Genomic DNA, 23069 nt, shown 5'->3' with positions numbered 1-23069 from the left:
CGGCGTGGAGGCGTGGCCACAGCCGCCCAGAACTTCTACCCAGGCTGCCTCAGCACCATGTACCGAGCACTCCGGCTCCTCGCGCGCTCGCGTCGCCTTGTGCGGCCTCCAGCCTCAGCCTTAGCTTCGGCTCCCGGCTTGAGTGGCGCTGCCGTGCCCTCGTTTTGGCCCCCGAACGCGGCTCGAATGGTGAGCGTAGGCCGCCAACCCCCGGCCTCCCCGCGGTGACCTTCAGCACTCCTGCCTGTCGGTCCCGGCACCCGCGACTTGGCGGGAGAGATTCCCCGGGCGTCCGGGCGCGCCAGACTCTGAGCTCAGCGCCTGCGCCGGCGTGGCTGGCCTCCCGGCGTCCGGACGCCTCTTTCAGCGCAGGGATGGAGCCGCAGCTCGGGAGAGCGCTTGGGGAGGGACGGCGGCTGGCAGAGAGGGTCCTACCGGGCCCACTCCCGGCGCCTCCTCGGAGCCCTCCCTGGCGGGCCGAGGCCGGGGCGTTTTGGGGTAACTTCGCTCCTGCTGGCGCGCAGGCCCCTAGCCCGGGGGCGCTGCCATCAAGTACAGTGCCGGCGTGGGCGGAGGGTGCTGGGAGAGGGGCAGCTCCCGCACTGTCCTGCCCGATAGCTGGGCCTTGCTGGCCGGACACTGGCCGCCTGTGGTTTCTGAATTGTGGTTTCTTTCGCCAAGGGGCGCAGCACTGCTTTCAGGCCCTCCAGATGGGGTAGAAGGTTCTTCGAAGATTTTACTTCTTTTGAAAGTGCCTGTTCAGTTTGTTGGGCTGACTGTGGTTTCCCCCATACCTTTTGTAAAACCCTTAAATTCCGATTACCACGGGCATAGTATTCTGAAGCATGTTTGAGCAGATTGGCTAGGACCTAACGATAGCTGAATCAGTACTTTTTATTCAGAAAGACAGCTAAGAACTTAAAGATCCAAGTTCAGGTTATGACATGCTTACGTAAGCCCTTTTGCTCTTTAGAGCCACCTTTAGGGATGCAGGCTTTTAAAAAGCTTCAAATACGTATGTATATTGTTAGGAAACGTTTGAGAAATAGTTGAGGAAGAGTTATAACTCTGCACTCTGGTGTAGCATGAGGTTTGCAATCTAAGATGTAATTTCAAATCTTACTCTGCTTCTCCTTTGAGACTTTGGACAAGTTGTCTTTGTGTCTCGGTTTCCGTATGCAAAGTTGAGATACAGCTACTCAGCAAAACTGCATATGTGAAAATACCATGTAGTGAGTGCTGATTAAATCAATGCTCCATCTAGGGTATTTCAAAGGGCCAGTACTTTTTCTGGACTTTAAACTTGAAGATAATTTGTTTGGGTCACTATACCTACTATATACCACTATACTACAGAATCAGAGATGTTTTGCATTCCTCAAACTCTCTGCCCTAATAATTTTAGGGCATTTTAGAACCTTTACATATTTTTAAATTTATTTTTTATTTATTTAGTGTTTTGTAAAGGGAAGCAGACTGGAGAACTTCTGAATCTATCCTGTTGATGCAAATGTCAAAAAATAGCACTGCCTTGCTCTTAGAATTGTAATGTTAGCTAAAATCAGATGGAGGTAGTTTTTGTTTTTTCTAGTTCTGATATTTTTTGCCCTCTAACCATTCTCAGGTCCAAAATCTCCGTTGGTTTGTAAAAGTTCTTCCTGTTGCTAATGTTGAGAATTTCACATAACCCTTGATGCCCTAAGGTACCTTTTATTTAAAAGAACATGTACGAATACATTCAGTAGAAAGACAGTGTTCATTGAGTGCCTTCCACTTACCAGGCCCTGTAAATAAGACAGTCCCTATGGGGATAGAGTTTTACAAACAGTGTTTCATTCTTGTCTTTAGGGGAGATTAAATAAGCAAAGCAGTTAAATAAGCAAATAAATCACACATGAATAATTAGTGTGATCAATACTACAGAAGAGAAGAAGTGCATTGAGAATGAGAATATTTAACAGGCAGACCAGCTGTGGTACTGACTTGGTAGCATGATGGCATATATATAGTGTTTTTATATATATATAAGTAATGCTTATAAATTTATTATATATGAATATACATATGTAATTAATATATATGAATAATGTTTATATATAAATAATGTTTATAAATTTCAAATCATCATTCTTAGACCATTTTCAAAAGTTCTCAGTAAAATAAACATTAAAGTAAGTACACTGAATTAGCCAAATCTTGACCAATAATAAGCATACTCTTGAAATGGAAAAGATTACTATTTGTATTTCAAAGTCTTTATGCTTATCACCAGCATAGTATATTAGTTCTACAATCTATCTTTAACACCTGAATTAATAAGTTTGTGTGACAAAGGGTTCTCAAGGAAAGACCTGAAAGTGAGGAAGAGAATGAGAATCTAAATAGTATTTTTTCATCTTTGTGATACTTCTTAAGGTTTCTTTCTCTTTGACGACTGATAAGATGCAATTGCTTTTGATACTTGGTTTCTTTTCAACTTGTGACAGTGTTTTATTCTTGTCTTTAGGCAAGCCAAAATTCCTTCCGGATAGAATATGATACTTTTGGCGAACTAAAGGTGCCAAATGATAAGTATTACGGCGCGCAAACCGTGAGATCTACAATGAACTTTAAGATTGGAGGTGTGACAGAACGCATGCCAGTAAGTGGCATTTGTGGAAATGTTGGCTTATTTTGGATGAAGTAGGCTATATTTATGAGTGATTTTACTTTATAAATAAATATTTTTCAGAGTTAAAATGTAAAGTTATTAGAAAAGTGGCTTCATGAGTAGTAAGATGTTCTCTTTCACTAAAATGTTAAAGAACTTTTTGAAGTTTAGCATGCTATTATTTTGAGCCATCGCTTTGAATATGTGGGATTTTTTAAAAATTTAAGGCCGGGCACGGTGGCTTATGCCTGTAATCCCAGCACTTTGGGAGGCCGAGGCAGGTGGATCACGAGGTCAAGAGATCGAGACCATCCTGGCCAACATGGTGAAACTCTGTCTCTACTGAAAATACAAAAATTAGCTGGTCATGGTGGCGCACACCTGTAGTCCCAGTTACTTGGGAGGCTGAGACAGGAGAATCGCTTGAACCCGGGAGGCCGAGGTTGCAGTGAGCTGAGATCATGCCACTACACTCCAGCCTGGCAACAGAGTGAGCCTACGTCTCAAAAAGAAAAAAAAAATTAATTTTATTTTAAGTTCTGGGATACACGTGCAGGATATGCAAGTTTAGTGCATAGGTCAATGTGTGCCGTGGTGGTTTGCCGCACCTCTCAACCCATCACCTAGGTAATAAGCCCCGCATTAGCTATTTATTCTGGTGCTTACCCTCCCCGCCCAGATCCCCTGTGCCTTGTTCCCCTCCTTGTGTCCATGTGTTCTCATTGTTCAGCTCACACTTGTAAGTGAGAACACGCAGCGTTTGGTTTTCTGTTCCTCCGTTAGTTTGCTGAGGGTCACAGCTTCCAGCTCCATCCATACGTCTGCAAAGGACATGATCTCATTCCTTTTTTTGGCTGCATAGTGTTCCATGGTGGATATGTACCACTTTTTCTTTATCCTTTATTGATGGACATTTGGGTTGATTCCATGTCTTTGCTGTTGTGAATAGTTATTTTGGATTTTTATTTGACAGAACTAAAGATTGTCTTTTCATTCTTGCTGGGTATTTACAGATTTTTACTAGGATTTTACAGTTTGTAAATATTTTTATTTCAATATTCATTCTTTTTTTCCCCCACTAATTTAAAACTGAGACTTTTAAAAATTACACTTTGTATTTTGGTTTCAGTTTCCAAAAAAGTGTATAGTACACAGACACATCAAAGTATTACTCTTAACCATGTCTGACATATAATAGATAATATATAAGTATTTATTCAATGCCATATGAATGATTAAATGATGAGATAACTTTCTACCACATTCAGTTAAGTTTAAGATGCCATCAATTAGAAGATGCACCAATAGGTACCACTAAGAAAGAAAAATGCTGCCAATTAAGGTTGTGACTTACCATTGATTACAAGATGCATCTTGATTTCAGAGATGTTAAAGTGTGAAAAGAATTGAGAAATACATAACATATTCTACTGGAGCCCAACCGGAGTATGAAAAATAGTCAATACAGGATAGGCTAGTAAGCCTAGAAGTAGCCAGGCTTCATCCGGTGAGATATTATTTAACAGTTATCTTATAAATATGCTTTTATTTTCAATAATTTTAAGTCATTCCTAAGCCTCCAAGACTGCCTCTTGACAGGTATATAGAACTTTACAACAGGCAGCTGAGTCTTTGAAGGGAATATCTTTGTCATTGCCATCCACAGCCTTCTTGGTGGTGAGGTAAACATAGTTTGGCTACATGGTTGGGTGAAAAAGGGTACTGACCAATCCTAAAATAATCTCATATTATTCAACTCCAGAGACTAAGGAGGAGGTCAGCCCCAGCCAGTGTTGGTGGCAGTGAGCGTGGCTGCTGTGTTCATTGATCTGTGTCACCCAGCATGTTTTGTGGTTCTGGGGGGGCATGGTTCCTGCTGCTGCTGCTCCAGAGACAGCACAGCCATGGGGATTGCACACTTGTGAAAGGCCGACACCTGGGGTCTCGATTTTGTCATATTTGACTTCAAGTGGATTAGTTTCCTGAACTTTATTACGTGTAAAACAGTCTGTATGTACTCTAAACTGAGTAGTATGTTTAAACTCAACCCTTTTTACTTGAGGTCCAAAGGAAAACAAAGCTAAAAATAATTATGAATGTCTAATGTGAATAAATTAAGAATAAGGTGACCTGTTTTTTCTCTCCAGCGATACATTTTGCCATTTTATGGTGTTCGTTGAACCTCTTTCTGCTGTGAATGACCCTTTTTTATTTTTATGGTCCATAAACACTGGGGGTCATTCACTCCATTCAGATGGCCAGCGTTGATTGGCGTTCACCTTTGCCCTTGGTAGTGGTTCAGCCCACTACCACAGTGTTTGTTACTGTGGAGATTTAAATTCCCATTTGTTTTCATGTTTACAGTTTTTAAGTTTCTAATCCTGTGTGCCATCTGTCCCCATTTTGTTTGAGTAAAACATTTCTAATGTTTTAGTTACTTAAAATTGAAATTTAAAAATTTTCTGGTTTTCCTTTTCTATTTGCCCCTCAGCTTATACTTACTCTGGTCCAGGTTTATCTGTTTAATGTGTCTTATTTCTTACTTTTCTTTGTTTTTTCTGCTTTGATTCCAGAGCTGACAGGTCTGTCTTCCACATTCATCATTCTCTTCCTTTCCTCCCTTTCTCCCTTCTGCTCTTGGCCCATTCAAACCTGGTGTGGGATCTATACAACAATCCGTATTATTAATTTTGACAAGAACTCACGATTCACTTGTCTTGTAAAAACTAGGTTTTCATTTCAGTTTATCCTTTTCAAGCTTGGTGAGGTGATTTGGGATCGACAATGAAAAGATCTGCACTAACGGGGTTTTATATGTATCTTAAGCTGTCACCTTTAGGTCTGGAGAATCTTGGGTTTTTAAAAAAAAAATTCTTCTGAGCGAAATGTCAAGGGAGTTACTGAGTATTAAGACTTTAGTAGCTAGGTAGAATATATTGCTTTTTGGCCTTGGGGTGAAATGATAACCCAGTCAGTAACTGGTAGTCTCATACTGAATGGCAGTTATATGTGTCCCTTATTTATTTATTTATTTTTTTAAGAGGGGAAGGAAATAATTATAATGTAACGTGGGATCCAGTGAGAGAAAATACTGGCTCTTGCTGGTGAAAAGATTGAGTACGATTTGTTTTTATATATAGTGTATGAAATAAACACATATAATTGTGTGTATGTGTGCATAGCATTGTATACATGTGAATATGTGTATGTATATGTATGTGGGAGACATACACACATATATATGAAGAGTCAATGTGTTTGTTTTTATTTGGTTCCTTAAACAAATAGATCTATGATAATGTTGATTCTTGGTTCATGAATTCCTGTCTATAATCTTTCTCTATAACCTAAACATTTTAGAGCTATAGTGTTACGTAAGTTATTGTTTTATGTATAGCTTTTGCATCTGCCAAAATAATAAACTTTCACGCTTAAGTAAAATAGCAAATTTGAAATATTTTTCTGATTAATTTTAGACCCCAGTTATTAAAGCTTTTGGCATCTTGAAGCGAGCGGCTGCTGAAGTAAACCAGGATTATGGTCTTGATCCAAAGATTGCTAATGCAATCATGAAGGCAGCAGACGAGGTAGGAGGTGATAGTGTGTTTACTTAATAACATCAGACCCATGCCGTACTCTGGATGATGATATGCTCTGGCAGGAGGAAAGGGGAACTGGGAATTCTTGGATTAATGAATTTCAGGGTAGGTGGTAGCATTATTTGTAGTGATGATATTAATATAGTGCTTAAAATGTTACATTGTGACAAAATTTCTGGATGATTTTATACCTTTTGTTTTTAAGCCTTTTGACTTTCCTTAATGTATTTAGTTTTAAGAAAATTTTTTGAAAAGATATCATTTGAACTTTATTTGATTTCTTGTTTTATATATAAATCTTCTTAAAACCAGTTGATTATTTGATAATGCATATTGAGAATGTAATTTCACTAATGTGCTAATAATAAAAGAAGCAATCAGAGGTAACAACTGTATATATAGTGTTGTTAATTATAGCACTATTTATAATAATGAAAACAAAGTAGACAATACGTAACTATAGCAGCTACTTATATAAATTATATTTATATAATATAAATATAAATTATTTTTACATTGTAAATTATAGAAAATTATTTTTTGAAGATTGGCCTGAACAAAGCCTAGCCTGTGAGAAATAGGGAGGAAGGTTTGCAAAAATACATGTATTTTACGATCCTAATTTTGTTTAGGAAAAAATGAACAGAAAATGTGTGTTTTCACACACACACACACACACACACACACACACACACACCCCTGATTGCATGAGGTAGAGACTGGGAATGCCAGCATGCTAATAGTCATAATTACTGAGCAGTAGAACTGCAGTGACTGTTTTACTTTTCTCAGTTCTCAAAATTTTCTACACTAATCACATATTTTTATATAACTAGAAAAAAGTTTTATTTTAAAGTGGACCAGTTGTTCAAGGTAATAGATTTCTCAAGTAGTTTCTGATTTTTTAAGCTAAAATCATTCCAGAAGATTGTTAAGCACCCACACTTTACAAAGCACACCATCCAAAAACTAACACATAAGCTGAAAGTATAAAAATACAACAAAAATAGGGGCAAATCTGGGCAGTGTTTATTTCTACATTTGGTGATTACTGCTCATTGGACATCTGTGCAATGAAGTAGCTATTAGTGAACTCACAGTTTCAAGTCACTAGCTCATTATCATGCTGACTCTGGCAGTAACATCTGTTGGATATTCCTGCTGAGCACCACCAACAAATACATCTAAAGACTAAACATTTGCCAGCCTGAACAGGTGGCCCTCTATTAGAAGAGGCTGTTGGAGAAAAGTAAGAAAGACAGCTTTGATTCCCTTTCCATTTGAAACCAGTGAATTGTCATACCATTCAGTATAGATAATATTTCACTTTTTAAAGTATCTGTGGTTGGAGCAAGTGACGCATCAGAAGCTTAGATCTGTGGGTCAACTGTATTCAAACTCTGTGTCATAATCAGCAGGTCATTTAGCATATGGAAACAGTGAACATATTTAAAATAGTTTTATAAATGGAACTTAATTATGGTTGATTAAAATAGTGGAATGACTATTATTTCCTTTTTTAAAAAGCTCATTTTTAACATTTTTTTCTGCAGGTAGCTGAAGGTAAATTAAATGATCATTTTCCTCTTGTGGTATGGCAGACTGGATCAGGAACTCAGACAAATATGAATGTAAATGAAGTCATTAGCAATAGGGCAATTGAAATGTTAGGAGGTGAACTTGGCAGCAAGATACCTGTGCATCCCAATGATCATGTTAATAAAAGCCAGGTCAGTATGCGAGCTTTTCTTTTTTTTGTTATAAATTGAAAGGCATACCTGAGATTTTTCTTGTAAAACAAGCTTTCACTTTTTGACAAGAAGAGTTCATTATTTAATGGATAAGGTTTATTATGGTTGTTACTTCTTTTAGGAATCTTGGCTTTATGTTTCAATCCTTATAAAAATTACTTTTAGGACACCTGAATTTAGTATATATGTATTTTTTTATTGTTTAAAATTCTATTTTGAAATAATTTTAGATTTGTAAGAGAATTGCAAAGATAGTTCAAATAGTTTCTATATCCCTTCACTCAGCTTCCCTTAATGTTAATATCTTATGTAACCATGGTACATTTATCAAAACTAAGAAATTAACATTGATACAGTACTCTTAGCTAAACGACAGACTTTTAAAAAAAAACTGAGGATTTCCTCAGTTTTTCCACTCAGGTTCTTTTTCAGTATTCAATCAAGGCCATACATTACTTTTAGTCACATGTCCCTTAGTTTCTTCCAATCTGTGACAGTTTCTTGGTCTTTTGCGATTGTCTCAGTCCTTTGGGGCTGCAATAATAAAATACGATAGATTGAGTGGTTTATAAACAATAGAAATTAATTTGTCACAGTTCTGACAGCTAGAAGTCCGAGGTCAGGCTACTGGCCATTTCATTGGCTTGGTGGGGGCCCACTTTTTGGTTTGTAGATGGCCATCTTTTCTGTGTCTTCACATGCTGGAAGGGACAAGGGACCTCTATGGGGTCTCTTCTTCATAAGGGCAGTAATTCCGTTCATGAGAGCTTTGACCTATGACCTAATCACCTTGCAAAGGCTCCATCTCCTAGTACGATTACCCTAGGGGTTAGGATTTCACATAGCAGTGACCTTGACACTTTTGAAAGTAGTGGTGAGATATTTTGTAGAATGTCCCTCAATTCTGGTGTGTCTGATGTTTTCTCATTAGACTGAGACTTCTGAATTTTTGAGAAAACTATCACAGAAATAAAGGGCCCTTCTCATTGCATCATATCAGGGGTTTATGATAGCAACATGACTTGTTACTGGTGATGTTAACCTTCATCACTTGGTTAACCTGGTGCTTGCCAGGTTTCTCCATGGTAAAATTATACTTTTTCCTCTTCTATACCCTGTTCATTAGAAATAGGTCGCTAAACCCTGCCTGCATTCCAGGCACTATATTTCAGTTTCTAGAGGGAGGAGTATCAAAAAGTTTTTGGGCTTACGTTAAAATCACTGTAGTAATTAATAGCGCTATCTTGAGGCTAGGCAAACATCTTCTTTTTCCTTAAACTTTTTCGCACTATTTTTAGCATCCATCAGGGAATCTTGTCTACAGCAGTTCCTTCTGTGGTGTTTTAATAGTGGTTTTCAGTTTTCTTTATTTGTTCTACGTTTGTTGGTTGAATTTTTCTGCAAGGAAGATTTGTTCTCCCTGTCCCATTTGTTTGTTTATTCAATTATTTGTGTATATCAGTATGGATTCATGGTTATTTATTTTATTCTTCAGGTTATAATCCCATACTTTTGTTGCTTAAACTCCTTCAGCTCTGGGAACCCAATTCATTTTGGCTCTTGTGTCCTTCTAGGCATGCCGCCATCCTTTTACTCTTCTTAAGTGTGTTCTGACTTTCTGCTACTTCAAGATGCTCCAAATTCATTGTCTTGTATTGTTTCTGCCCCAGCCCTAGAAACAGTCATTTTTCAAGGAACTGTTGGAGAATTTTTATTAGAAAATGATATTTAGAAACAGATCTGGGTGCTAGGTGTACTTTAATATATTTTTAAGTAGTAAGGAAGAAGTTTTTTCATATACATTCATTGTATAAAGGATTTTCCCGATCTAATACTTGCCTTTAAATATGAATTTATGTTTTATGTATACCGAAGTCTGAAGTCTGCCTCAGAAGGATATAGTTATAGATGAAACGTGATTGGCTACATGTTGATAATTATTTAAACTATTTGAATTCAGGTGACAGGTACATAAGTGTTTATTACACCATTCATCCTACTTCTTTTGTAAGTGCTTTATATTTTGCATAGTAAATGTCAAAATATATAAATAATGTATCTTTTTAAATGACAGCATACTTTTATATATGTGCGTGTGTGTGTGTGTGCACGCGCGTGTGTGTGTATGTGTGTTCAGAGATGGTGCTTCACTCTATCACCCAGACTGGAGTGCAGTAGCGTGAGCATAGCTCACTGCAGCCTCAAAATGCTGAGCTCCCGCGATCCTCATGCCTTAGCTTCCTGAGCAACTGGGACCACAGTCACACACCACCATGCCTGGCTACTTTAAAAGTTTTTTTAGAGACAGGGTATTGCTCTGTGTTGCCCAGGCTGGTCTTAAATTCCTGGCCTCAATTGATCCTCCTGCCTCAGCCTCCCAAAGTGCTGAGATTATAGGCATGAGCCACTGCACCCAACTTGATATTATGTTTTAAAAGTACAGGGTCAACAGTTGAGAAAGAGCACTGAGTGTATACTACCTGCTTAGGTCTCAGGTTTGCCAGTTGCTAAATATTTTGGCATTTATACATCTCTTTGAGGGCTTGGCTTTCCTGTTTTTAAAGTGGTGATCTACCTCACAGCATTTTTCTAAACATGATAAATAAAGAGCTGTTTCTGAAAGACTGTATGCACTGTATATTCAGTTATAAGATACATAATTCAATAATTGATGTAATTTGATATAATTACAAGATATTCAACTACATTGAAGTTATTACTGCTCTCTTCAAGTGTAATTGTTAACTATACTTCTGTATTTTGCTGTCATTTATTAGCAGGCAGATATAATACATATTCTATGTAATACATAATACATTCAGTATACTTAATGTGTATAATACAATTCTGAGTATGTGTTAGAAACCAGGATGCTGCTTATTTGATTCTATAATAACTTACGTATGACCTGCCACACATAAATGTAACTGAGCTGGGTTTTGAGTAGTTACTTGGAGAGTTTCTTAATTGAGAAGTTTAATTCAGAAGTTTGTTTTTGTTGCCTCTGATTTAACATTTTATATTTCTTTTGAAAAATTTCCAACAGAGCTCAAATGATACTTTTCCCACAGCAATGCACATTGCTGCTGCAATAGAAGTTCATGAAGTACTGTTACCAGGACTGCAGAAGTTACATGATGCTCTTGATGCAAAATCCAAAGAGTTTGCGCAGATCATCAAGATTGGACGTACTCATACTCAGGATGCTGTTCCACTTACTCTTGGGCAGGTATAGGAGTTTGACTAATTTTATTCAATTTAGAGCTTGGTACAAATGGCCAATGTGTCATCCTTGAAATCTGCCTGGCTTAAAAGGCCAAATTTGTAACCGTCAACTTCAATGACAGAAGTTGTTCTGTTCAACCAATCAGTAATTTTTATTGACATCCACTTAGAAGAAAAGCAGAGTGTACTGGCTGTAAGTCAGATTCAGTCAGACTGCTCGGGTTCAAATCTTAGCTTTGCCGTGTACAAGCTATGGGACCATAGGAAAGTCATTTAGCCTTTCTGTGCCTCAGTTTTCTGAGCTACAAAATGAGGAAAATAATTTGTCTTTCATAGGATAGTTGTGAAGCTCTAATACATTTATTTATGTAGAGTGCTTAGAAACATGCCTGACACATAGTAAGTACCCGTTTATGCTAGCTACCATCATCACCACCGTCATCATTGTCATCTCCATCAGTATCATTATGGTTTTTCTTTTGTCTTTCTTACCTAAATTAGTAGATTATTTAAAATTTAATCTTAAAGTGATTAAGTAAGGTAGATGTTTTTAAGATGGTTCTGGCCACATGTGAAGGAGATACTACTCTCTTCTCCAAGATATTAGAAAGTATTTTCATGTTTCTTTATCAATACCTTAAGGAATATCTAATAGTGTACATTGTGAAGGAAATGTAAGGAAATACGGGGAATGACCTTTGTCTTAGTAAACTCACACTCCAATTGGGGTAGCTTAATTTCCTTATTAGGAAATTAAGGAATGATGAAAACTTGAAATGAGTAATTGAAAAACAAATGATGGGACTGAACTGAACTCACTGGATCAAGTTGCTTCTTAAGGCCGTGTTTCATTTCTCTTTGCGTCATCAGTACTTAGGACCATGCATAATTTCTAAGGAGGAACAGTATGTGTGTTTTGCAACTTTTGAATATTCCTCAGGTTTCTAATTTTAACCTTTTTTTGGTGTTGAAAACCACAGTACTAAATACCATTTGGGCCATGACTCAACCTCCTGTGTAAAATCATCATTCTTCCTGTTATGACAAAAAGTTATATTTTTCTGTTTGACTTTATCAGAAGCATTTATACTTGCTTTTATTGGGATTGTAAGTTCGTGCATTCTTCCCCATCAAAGTGTATTTTATAAGTGAATCTATTGTGTTCATGTGTGTGAGTGTGTGTGTATACACACAGTTATGTGTTGCTTAACAAAGGGGGTATGTTCTGAAAAATACATTCTTAGGCGATTTCATAGTTGTGTGAACATCACAGAGTATACTCACACAAACCTAGATGGTAGAACCTTCTATACACCTAGGCTATATGGTATAGCCTTTTCCTCCTGCGCTACAAACCTGTGCAGCATGTTACTGCATTGGATACAATAGGCAATCATAACACAATGGTCAGTATTTGTGTATCTAAACATATCTAAATGTAGAAAAGGTACAGTAAAAATATGGTTTTATAATCTTAGGGCACCACTGTTTATGTGATCTTTCTTTGACTGAAACATCATTATGTGGTGCATGACTGTACATGAGTGATGTTATATCAGATGCATCAGGTCTACCTATAAAGAGTTATATCTTTTGAAATGTTATCTTTAGAACAGCATGAAATCCTAGGACTTATGGTTTTTTAGTGTTTTCAGGCAGGAAAAAAGGATAGATTTAGTGTAACCATATATCTTGGCTTGCCCAGTTAACTCCCAGTTTATGCCTTTTGTTTCTGCATAACTATTAATAGAGCCCTTTCTGTGTTCAAAACATAAATTCTATAGTTGCCTTAATTAAGGCATGTCATAATTTGGGAACCAGTGCCAACACTGGCACATTGATGCTATGATCTGACTCTACTGTTACCTCCTATTCTTTTTGGAAGGTCTTTGAATGCAAACTGTTACCTTCCTGTGCTATTCAGTGAGTCCTTAGCTTCCCAAGTCTCTGTAGAATGTCTTCATATTTCCTGTAAGGTTGATACACTGAAATTGTCTAGAGAGTATTTCTATGTTTGCATTTTTTGGGGGAGATGAGTTACTATTTTTTCTTCTACCAAAGTTGTCTGAGACATCCCCAAAAAATAAGAAATGACTTCATTTTCTTTAGTAGACTGCAAGTAAACCAATAATTTAGTGTAGTAAAGTTGTTCTTTTTAAAGTGTATTTCCTGTGCTGTTTTTCTTTGCTTTCTATTAAAAGACTAGATTATAATAAATAGGCTGCATGTTATCAGTGGCATTGTTGTTCCTTACGGTTCTGCAAACCCTCATCCTTTCCTATACTTTGCTCATCATAAGATTTGAAGTAGTATAAATAAAACTTGATTAGCTTGTAATTTAGTATTCTGAAAGGTATTTTAAAAAATTTCTATTTAATGCAGTTAGTGTAACTTGTAAGCTATTAGGAATTACTTATTCTTACCTTAATTTTCTTTTCAGGAATTTAGTGGTTATGTTCAACAAGTAAAATATGCAGTGACAAGAATAAAAGCTGCCATGCCAAGAATCTATGAGCTCGCAGCTGGAGGCACTGCTGTTGGTACAGGTTTAAATACTAGAATTGGCTTTGCAGAAAAGGTTGCTGCAAAAGTGGCTGCACTTACAGGTTAGTGATCACGTGAATTATTTCTCATTTTCGTTTCTCATTATACTTGGTCTTTATATTTTCTGAGTGTTCCTGTCTTGAATTCTTGTGAATTTAAAGATAGAAATAATATTTTTCCATCAAACATGTGTTTCAATTCTGTTTCTGAAGTTATAATGTTAATTCTTTGGCTTTTAAAAAATGTTCCTTATAGAAGTGTATACAGCATGCCATTAAAATCTACCAGTGTTAGCTTTTTTTACTAGTTTTCAATTAGTTTCCCTTTGAAGTTTTGAATAGCAGTTTTCAAAATAGAAAAAACTGAGTGTTGAGTAAGCTATTTGAATAATAAATATATTGTAGACAGACTTCTTTTTTTTCTTATGTCATGCTGTGATAATTCTTTGAATTATTGACCTTTTTGAACCATGTCTTTTCTTTAGTGGAGAGAGTACTATACTTTAGATAATGATAACTATTATTAGGGCCAAGTTGTCATCTTCAGAAAACTCTCATTAAGATGCAGATGTTACCAGAGAGTTAGGGTAGAGATAATTATACACTGCACGTGATAGTTTACCAGCTGATTTGTCTTTAAAGCAAATTTTAATAGAAGAGAACTCTACTTTTAGGGTTTGGCAAATGTAAATTTATAAAATTTTTAACATGAGGATTATTAACTGAGAACATCTAACTCATTTTAGCACCCTGTTTTTACAGCGGATCTTGTGGGCTCCTGGCTAGTGGAGAGGATAAAGCACAGTAAAGTGGACAAAGAAACTTTTAAAAATTGTACTAGGGGCCAGACATGGTAGCTCACACCTGTAATCCTAGGCCTTTGGGAGGCCAAGGTGGGCAGATCACTTGAGGTCAGGAGTTCGAGACCAGCCTGGCCAACATGGCGAAACCCTGTCTCTAGTAAAAATAAAAAAAAAAAGCCGGGCATGTTCGCGGGCACCTGTAATCCCAGCTACTCAGGAGGCTGAGGCAGGAGACTCGCTTAAACCGTAGAGGAGGAGGTTGCAATGAGCCAAGATCGTACCACTGCACTCCAGCCTGGGTAACAGAGCAAGACTCTGTCTCAAAAAAAAAAAAAGTGTTAGGAAAGGAGTGTGGAATAAACTAGAATGAATTCTCACATACTTTTTATCTTTACTCAAGCATGGTCAGGCATCATATACATGTGTTTGCAGTAGGATTGTGTTTTTTTTTCAGTACATTTATTGTGCTTGTTATTTCATCTTTTAAATGTAGTGCCTGGCCAAGCACAGTGGAATTACACACCTATAATTCCAGCACTTCAGGAGACCAAGGTGGGAAGATCACTTGAGCCTAGGAGTTTGAGACTAGCCTAGGCAACGTGGCGAAACCCCATCTCTGCTAAAAATTAAAGAATTAGCTGGGCGTGGTGCTATGCATCTGTAGTCTTAGCTACTCTGGAGGCTGAGGTGGGAGGATTGCCTGAGCCTTGGAGGTTGAGGCTGCAGTGAGCTGTGATTGAGCCACACTGCACTCCAGCCTGGGCAACAGAGTGAGACTCTGTCTGAAAAAATTTAAAAAATGTAATACCAGATTCTTTCTACTCCTTTAAAAATGTAGACAAAATTTGAGTCTTAAATAAACATTTTTTTCTGAAGTAAAATTTTTATTTTTTCATATATTGGAACTTTCTGTTTAACTTGCTAATAGTAGAAAAATGTTTAACTTGTTCACCCATATAGGATATTTTTTCTTTTCTTTAGGCTTGCCTTTTGTCACTGCTCCAAATAAATTTGAAGCTCTGGCTGCTCATGACGCTCTGGTTGAGCTCAGTGGCGCCATGAACACTACTGCCTGCAGTCTGATGAAGATAGCAAATGATATTCGTTTTCTGGGCTCTGGTCCTCGGTCAGGTCTGGGAGAACTGATGTTGCCTGAAAATGAACCAGGCAGCAGTATCATGCCAGGTAATCACATAGCTAGTAAATGTTGGAGCTAGAACTTGACTAGATCCTAGGCATTCTTAGCTATGGAACATGTCTCTTTTTGTTTAAAGTTATCCCAAAGCTGGATACGCAAGGCACACTGTTTCAGCATGTCTGTGGTCCTCTGATCAGGACTTCTGGCCACGTCACCTAACAAGATAGGAAAAAAGAATCTGACTTAGCAGCAAGTAGTTTGAATCCCACATTCTAACAGGCTGTTAAAGTGATCAGCATGGATTGAATAAAAAGAAGTCATACCAAACTTATCTTATTTCATTTTTTGCATTGCGTTATGTGCTTGTTAGATATAGCAAGTGACACAACAGTGTATGTCTGGATTTCAGCAAGTCATTTGATTGATTCGCATGATAGTCATTGATTCCAGTGCAGAAGCGTGGGCAGTGCTGGCAGATGAATGTAGCTGGGTGAACAGTGACATTTCAGAAGTGACTAATGAAGTGACTTTAGTCTAGAAGAATATATTGGTAACAAGCTGAAGGGCTCTGCCCTTCAACACTTTACTGGTGACTGAGGGTGAAGGAAGAGAATAAATGCTAATCATATTAGCAGTTAAAAGAGTTGAGACAGCAGTACTATGGATGACAGAACTGAGTGCCATAAAGGCCATTGTAGCTTGGGCTAAAACTGACAATGTAACTTTTAATAGTGAGAAGGAAAGGCCTGACTCTAGATTTTTATAAAAATTATGGATCTGTAGAATAAGAAGAGATGAAATTTTGTTTTAAAGTACTTCATGTTGAAAAATGACATAAGGGTTTAGTTGATTGCAAATCCAAGGTGATTGCCAAAAGAAAGAGACATGGGGAGTCACAGATAAAGGAAGTAATCTGCCCAATAATCTTTGCAGTGTGTTAGCTTGCACTGGTCAGAGGAATCTGGGTTGATTCAAACTGGGAGCTTGTCCAGGGAGTATGAGCAGGGAAGTGGGGTTCCGGAGACTCATGTGATAAATAGGGAAATTGTAGCTTAGCCTCGCCTTTCCGTAGGAAGCCTCCCAAGTGTTAGTGAAGGGTTGCTTTTATAAGTGTTCTGATAGCAGCATGCACTTCTCTGTATTTACCCCCCATAATTGCCAGCTCTTCCTCCCTAGCCTCCAAGTTCTGCGAGGGCAGGGCCTGCATGTTTCTTATTCACTGTAGTGTATTGAATGTCTGGCTCCATAAATACATATAGAATGAATGAAAATCATGAAGGCGGAGAACTATATTTAATGTGTAGTTGTGGCTTCTCGTTAGCCATTGAATGATTCAGTTTGTGGCTACCCATCCTGCTTTCCCTGGTTGGTTTGTTTCATTTAATTACACTGATGGTTGGGCCTTGCTTTATTGTATATCTTACTTTATTTAATGAAATTAGATTTCTTTATTCCCTGATTATTTGCGTAAATTCTAGTCTTACTCTGTCATTGTTGGTTTTCTTGAAGGCAAGGTGAACCCTACTCAGTGTGAAGCAATGACCATGGTTGCAGCCCAAGTCATGGGGAACCATGTTGCTGTCACTGTCGGAGGCAGCAATGGACATTTTGAGTTGAATGTTTTCAAGCCAATGATGGTAAGCTTTAAATCTGATTTTTAATGTGTTTTGACCAATGTGTTTTAATGTGTTTGGCTTATTATCTTGGTTTTGTATTTCGTAAAGACTTCTAGTGATTCCACATTGGGTAGTTGGGTGACATAAGTAGCAGTTGGAAGTCAAGCGTTTATTAAGTTACCAGAATAACCCTAGATATTAGAAATTAGTTGATTTTTAACCTAAGCTATTTGATGTTTTTTTTAATAGCCCCAATTTAAGAAAAATGAAACGCCTCCCTATATGCCTGTCTCCTTCTCATGTTGCTGCTTTCTTCTTTCAAATTCAGTCTTCTTAAAAGGATAACACTACTCACTTTCATTTATGCTATAGTCACCACAGCCCAGCATAGCCGCTCCACGCTTGAATTATTCTCCCAGTCATTGGTGACTACCTCAGTCCAGCTGGCATTGCACAGTTAGTTCTTCCTTTACTAATAGTTGATGTTGACTGTCCCTCCTTGAAACATTCTTCACCCCTGGTTTCTTGAACATTTTTTCACCAGTTCTCTTTCTGCCCCCTGTCAGACTTTCTTTCATTGTTTGGCTTTACTTTCCACATACTTGAAAACATTGTGTCCACCCAAACTGTTCTTTTTCTTTCATCTTTGCAAAGATCATAGACGCATCACGTCATTTCTCATGCAGTTTCCTCAGCTTCAGATAGTGGAGCTGTTGCCATCATTTAGAGTCTTTCATCTGGACAAAGTGTTACAGCTAAAGTTTATTAGGGGCTTACTTTCTCTTGGAATATGTTGTAAATTCTAATTTTAATTTGATAAGAATACACAAATGACAAATATTGAGTATATTTAATATATTCACTAAATGTTTATTGAGTACCATTTTCTATCAGGCACTGTACTGGATACATAATAGAGATAGAGCAATGAACAAGACAGATTTCTTGCCCTCATGGAATGTGTGTTCTAGTGGTAAATAAAAACGCAGGCCACACTTTGGGAGGCCGAGACAGGCAGATCACGAGGTCAGGAGATCGAGACCATCCTGGCTAACACGGTGAAACCCCGTCTCTGCTAAAAAATACAAAAAACTAGCCGGGCGAGGTGACGGGCGCCTGTAGTCCCAGCTACTCGGGAGGCTGAGGCAGGAGAATGGCGTAAACCCGGGAGGCGGAACTTGCAGTGAGCTGAGATCCGGCCACTGCACCCCAGCCTGGGCGACAGAGCGAGACTCCGTCTCAAAAAAAAAAAAAACGCAGGCCAAAGCAGAATTCAGACTTAATTTTGCTCTCAGGTCAGATTCCAAACAGTTAACACCGGATACCCAGCATTTATAGGTGCATAACAATAAATGCCTTGTTAATCTTTGTAAAAATTTATTTTTAATATAAAATAAGGATAATCAATATTTGCCTTATTATAAGGTCATTAGTAGCAAATTAAAACTTAGATTATTGTGTCTTAGCATCCATTGTTGGAAGTCTAGTTTTCAGACTGTGGAGTTTTAGACCAGAGGATATTAGGATGTGGATATATCTTAATAAAAAATATTGGAAATGTTGCCAAAAACAAAAAAAAAAGGTCGAAACAAACTAATTGATTTTATACTGTTTTTTTTTTTTAACATTATATGAAAAGTTATTTTACAGTGACTGGAGTATTTGTTTGGTTAAAGCATAGAAAACCTGGAATTTTGGTGATTATTAGATTATGCCCTAACATTACTAATTGCCTCACACTCATGCTGAACTTTCGAACCTCTGCATCTTTGCTGCTCTTCCTTCTACGTGAAAGATTCTTTTTCTTTCTCTGGCCAAGTCCTCTCCATAAAACAGGATTTCACCAGTTCCAACAACTGGAGTTAATTTCTCTTTCTCTATGTTCTCTAACACTTCAGACCTCTGTTTTAAATACTTGCTATGGGCTATTTTGTGTTTTAGTCATTTTGTATTTATGTCTTTTTCACCTTTTTTAGATTTCTGTGCCTTCAGATGTTCATACTTTCTTTCACATTTGTTTCCTTGGGTATAGTGCCTTAAAATTTGTAAGAGTTCTATATGTTTATTGAATTGTGTATTTACTATCAACCAGCAAATAATGTTATTGGATAAAAAACATGTTACCTTAGTAATATTTCTCTCCCTCTCTCTCTCTCTCTCTCTCTCTCTCTCTCTCTCTCTCTCTCTCTCACACACACACACACACACTCTCACTCACTCAAAGATTAAAAATGTGTTACACTCAGCCAGGCTGCTGGGGGATGCTTCAGTTTCCTTTACAGAAAACTGCGTGGTGGGAATCCAGGCCAATACAGAAAGGATCAACAAGCTGATGAATGAGTCTCTAATGTTGGTGACAGCTCTCAATCCTCATATAGGTAAGTGTTTAAGGAATAATAATATCATTTTGAATGCAAAATTAAAAAGCTGAAACATTTTTAAGAGACAAGTGGATCAATGTTTGAGAACAGCAAATTTCTTTTCAATATGGTTTTAGTAAAATCTTAAAATATTTGAAATTGTGTGGAAAGATACTATATGACTTGTATGGTGTCATAGTTCTTTCAAAACTTGATCTATTATGCCTCATTTTATTTGAAATATATTGAGAAGTAGTAGTTCAAACTTATTTTAATTTTAATGGAATTCAGATGCCAAATATTCTATGCAGACCCTTGGGGAAGGTTATTTGTAAGACCTTCAGTGGGTAATGTCACTAGGTGGCACTGCTGATTAGCAATATTGAATGAACTCATTTTTCTACCTTCCCTAGATCTCTGCAATGCTTTAAATTTGTTGTTTTATTCAATTCAGAAATGGAAAGTTACAATTAAAAGAAAAAGTTTATGTATTCATTGCTTATAGTGAAAGGGAGGGAGGAAAATGCAAATATTTTGTCTAAAACCATGCTATTATATCATAAGCCTTTTTTGGAACTATAAATATTTCATTATGTAGAATCAAACATACAGATTTGGGTAGTAGACTGACCATAGAGATCCCCATTAAATAAACTATTTTCACTTTCGTAGATTTTCAGGCATTATGTTGCATTATATTATGATGTGTTAAAAGCCTTTTTCTCATTCCTCCTTTCTGCTAAGCAGAGGTTAATATATTTTCTGACTTTCTATTATAGAACAAGTTATGATTCACTTATTTGGCATAATATGGCTACTGCTTCTATAATCTTGAACTTTCAAGGCAAATTTTATATTCCTGGTTTCACATCAAGCTATAACTTCAGTGTTTTAAAATTAGAGCTCACTTGACTCTTTTAGGTAGTCAGTATGACTATGAGCCCAGTATGATATCAGTTTTTTGGTATGGTATTGAGATTGGTAATAAATGTTTGATCCATTTAAAATTATGATACATCAGCTACATCTGGAAAAACCCAAAGGGTAACCCAGGGGCTCGTGTGAGCAGTTTTCATCAGATCTTTACTTCAGAACGTGTTGCCAAAACTTTTAAATTAGAAGTGTCTCCTAAAGTTGAATGACTGGTAAATCTTTCTTCGAATCAACTTATTGTGGCATAAAAAGAATTGTTAGAGGCCATATGAGAATGAGATGGGTCAACACCACGTCACTAGTTGACTTGGTGTGAGCCTTACAACCCTCTGAATCATGGGTTCCTTATATTCTCATTATGTACCAAGCTGGTTGTTAATAATGTCTTGTTGGACTTGACAACAGAAATGCTTAGACTTTAAAGCTATTATTAAAATAAAAGTACTGGATATATATTGATCACAAGAGTTTAACCTGTAAATTCTTTCTCAAAGCATTTCTGCTTTAAGAAAGATGCCCTTTTCAGTAAATGGCATCAATAAATGCCCTTTCAGATCAGTAAATGCCCTTTTCAACATATTTAGCATTCACAAATTCAGTTAAGTAATAAAAGTAACTATGCCCATACTTTCTTTTATAGCTGGTTAATAATTGTGTATTGACACATGCCATCTTGTTGATGATCTACTGTACTGCCTCAGCAAGCTTCTTCCTTTTGGTCATATTTCTCTGATCTTGTTTTTTTTTTTTTCTCTCCCTCATTGGTTTCATTTTTATTCCTGCTTTTTCTTCTTGACTTAAAATATGTATATATTAAGACAAGACAGCTTGCGGAACTGGCCTGCCCCCACTTTTATTAATTTGAAAAGCAAATAACTCTGAAGTAAACAGTATGCTTGTGATCTTTTATGCAGTCTGTATTTCTGCCCAGACTCCCCATTTGTGTTCCTGTAACGTCTGGGAGGAGGCCAGGGGATAGAAGCCATTGCAGTGGAGAGCCATGTAGAGAAGAGCCATTGGAAGCAGCTCTGGAAACGCCTCTCCCCAGGCCCTGCCTGCCCCTGCCTCACTGCGAGGACTTCTCCCCTCTCAGAGCCACTCACCACAGTTGCCAGATGTGCAGTGCTGTATTTTCTGCTGGACTAGAGCATTTAGTTTGTTAATGTTTCTTTAGAAAGATAATTGTTTCTAGTTAAACATGTTGTTTGAAAAATATACCCAGATGTATATTTTTATGTCTTGGTGCTATAATTTCTACTTTTTTTCCCTTATATATCTAAGTTAGTGGAAAATTTCAACTTAGGAACAAATCTGTTGGAGAAAGTGAGGCATGTTTAAGTGTTTATCTCTTAAGAAAAGTAAATGTTCAATTCTATATAAAAAATGATTATTGAGATAATCACTGTTAACTATTTTTAAAAACAAAAAAATGTCATTTAAGAGGCCCATATAGCATCAATATCAAGTAAACAATTATGTCACCTTCTGCTTTAGAAAACCAAATGTCACTACTAACCCATATGTCATCTTTTTATTTTTTTCTTCAGGGTATGACAAGGCAGCAAAGATTGCTAAGACAGCACACAAAAATGGATCAACCTTAAAGGAAACTGCTATTGAACTTGGCTATCTCACAGCAGAGCAGTTTGACGAATGGGTAAAACCTAAGGACATGCTGGGTCCAAAGTGATTTAAATAAATTTATAATGAAAATAAACATGTATACAATTTAAAAAAACAGACTCCCATTTCTTAAAAATGGATAAGTTTGAAAGGAGACTGCTATTGAACGTAAGTATTTCTGGCAGAGCAATTTGATCAGTGTATAAAACCCTGGGATGTGCTAGGTCCAAGGTGGATTAAACAAGTGTAAAATAAAATACATTTATAAAATAAGGAAAACAGACTTAAATTTTCTCCTATGTTAATTGACTTGTATTACAGTTGAATCTGTGATATTTGTGCATGTTGTCTTTGTGACTTCATAAGTTACCAATTTCTAAAGGGTTTCAATTTTGGGGGTTATTGGTGGTTTAAAAAATTGCCCGATTATATCTTATTTCATTCCCAAACCATGTCCTTAGCCACCTTTATTTTCCTTTGATTTGGTGACCAAGCCCTTCTGAGTGGGGATGTATATGTGTGTGTGTGTGTGTGTGTGTGTGTGTGTATAATAGGATAGGTTAAGAAAATTGGTACATACCTATCCCGTGTGTTAAAACACACACATCTATCCCTCCAACTTTATTTCTGTTACCACAGAGAGACCAGATCAAAGCCAGGCATGGTGGCTCAGGGACACTGACTTTGGGAGACTGCGCTTTGGGAAACTGAGGCAGAAAGATCACTTGAGCCTAGGAGTTTGAGACCAGCCTGGACAACATAGTAAGATCCCTGTCTCTACAAAAAATAAAACAAAAATCAGCCAGGCTTGGTAGTGTACGCCTGTAA

At 37.3% G+C, this 23069-nt stretch overlaps 1 protein-coding gene across 1 annotated transcript; it reads left to right on the top strand.

The window, feature by feature from the left end:
• Nucleotides 1-22527, top strand: FH (fumarate hydratase). Its single transcript, XM_025391152.1, has 10 exons — nucleotides 1-189; nucleotides 2507-2641; nucleotides 6127-6237; nucleotides 7803-7979; nucleotides 11047-11229; nucleotides 13666-13831; nucleotides 15553-15756; nucleotides 17219-17346; nucleotides 19550-19703; nucleotides 22166-22527. The coding sequence occupies exons 1-10, from the start codon at nucleotides 58-60 to the stop codon at nucleotides 22306-22308; spliced, it is 1533 nt and encodes a 510-aa protein (XP_025246937.1). The 5' UTR covers nucleotides 1-57; the 3' UTR covers nucleotides 22309-22527.
• The last annotated feature ends 542 nt before the right edge of the window (nucleotides 22528-23069 follow it).

This window comes from Theropithecus gelada, chromosome 1 (assembly GCF_003255815.1).
Source record: "Theropithecus gelada isolate Dixy chromosome 1, Tgel_1.0, whole genome shotgun sequence".
Lineage (NCBI taxonomy): Eukaryota > Metazoa > Chordata > Mammalia > Primates > Cercopithecidae > Theropithecus > Theropithecus gelada.
This window is presented reverse-complemented; position numbering and strand designations above follow the sequence as displayed.

Bases quoted from the DNA above. Each gene is read 5' to 3' on its own strand.
- FH (XM_025391152.1), top strand. From the start codon at position 58: ATGTACCGAGCACTCCGGCTCCTCGCGCGCTCGCGTCGCCTTGTGCGG. The intron at 190-2,506 runs GTGAGCGTAGGC...TCTTGTCTTTAG, and splicing joins CCCCGAACGCGGCTCGAATG to GCAAGCCAAAATTCCTTCCG. The intron at 7,980-11,046 runs GTCAGTATGCGA...AATTTCCAACAG, and splicing joins ATCATGTTAATAAAAGCCAG to AGCTCAAATGATACTTTTCC.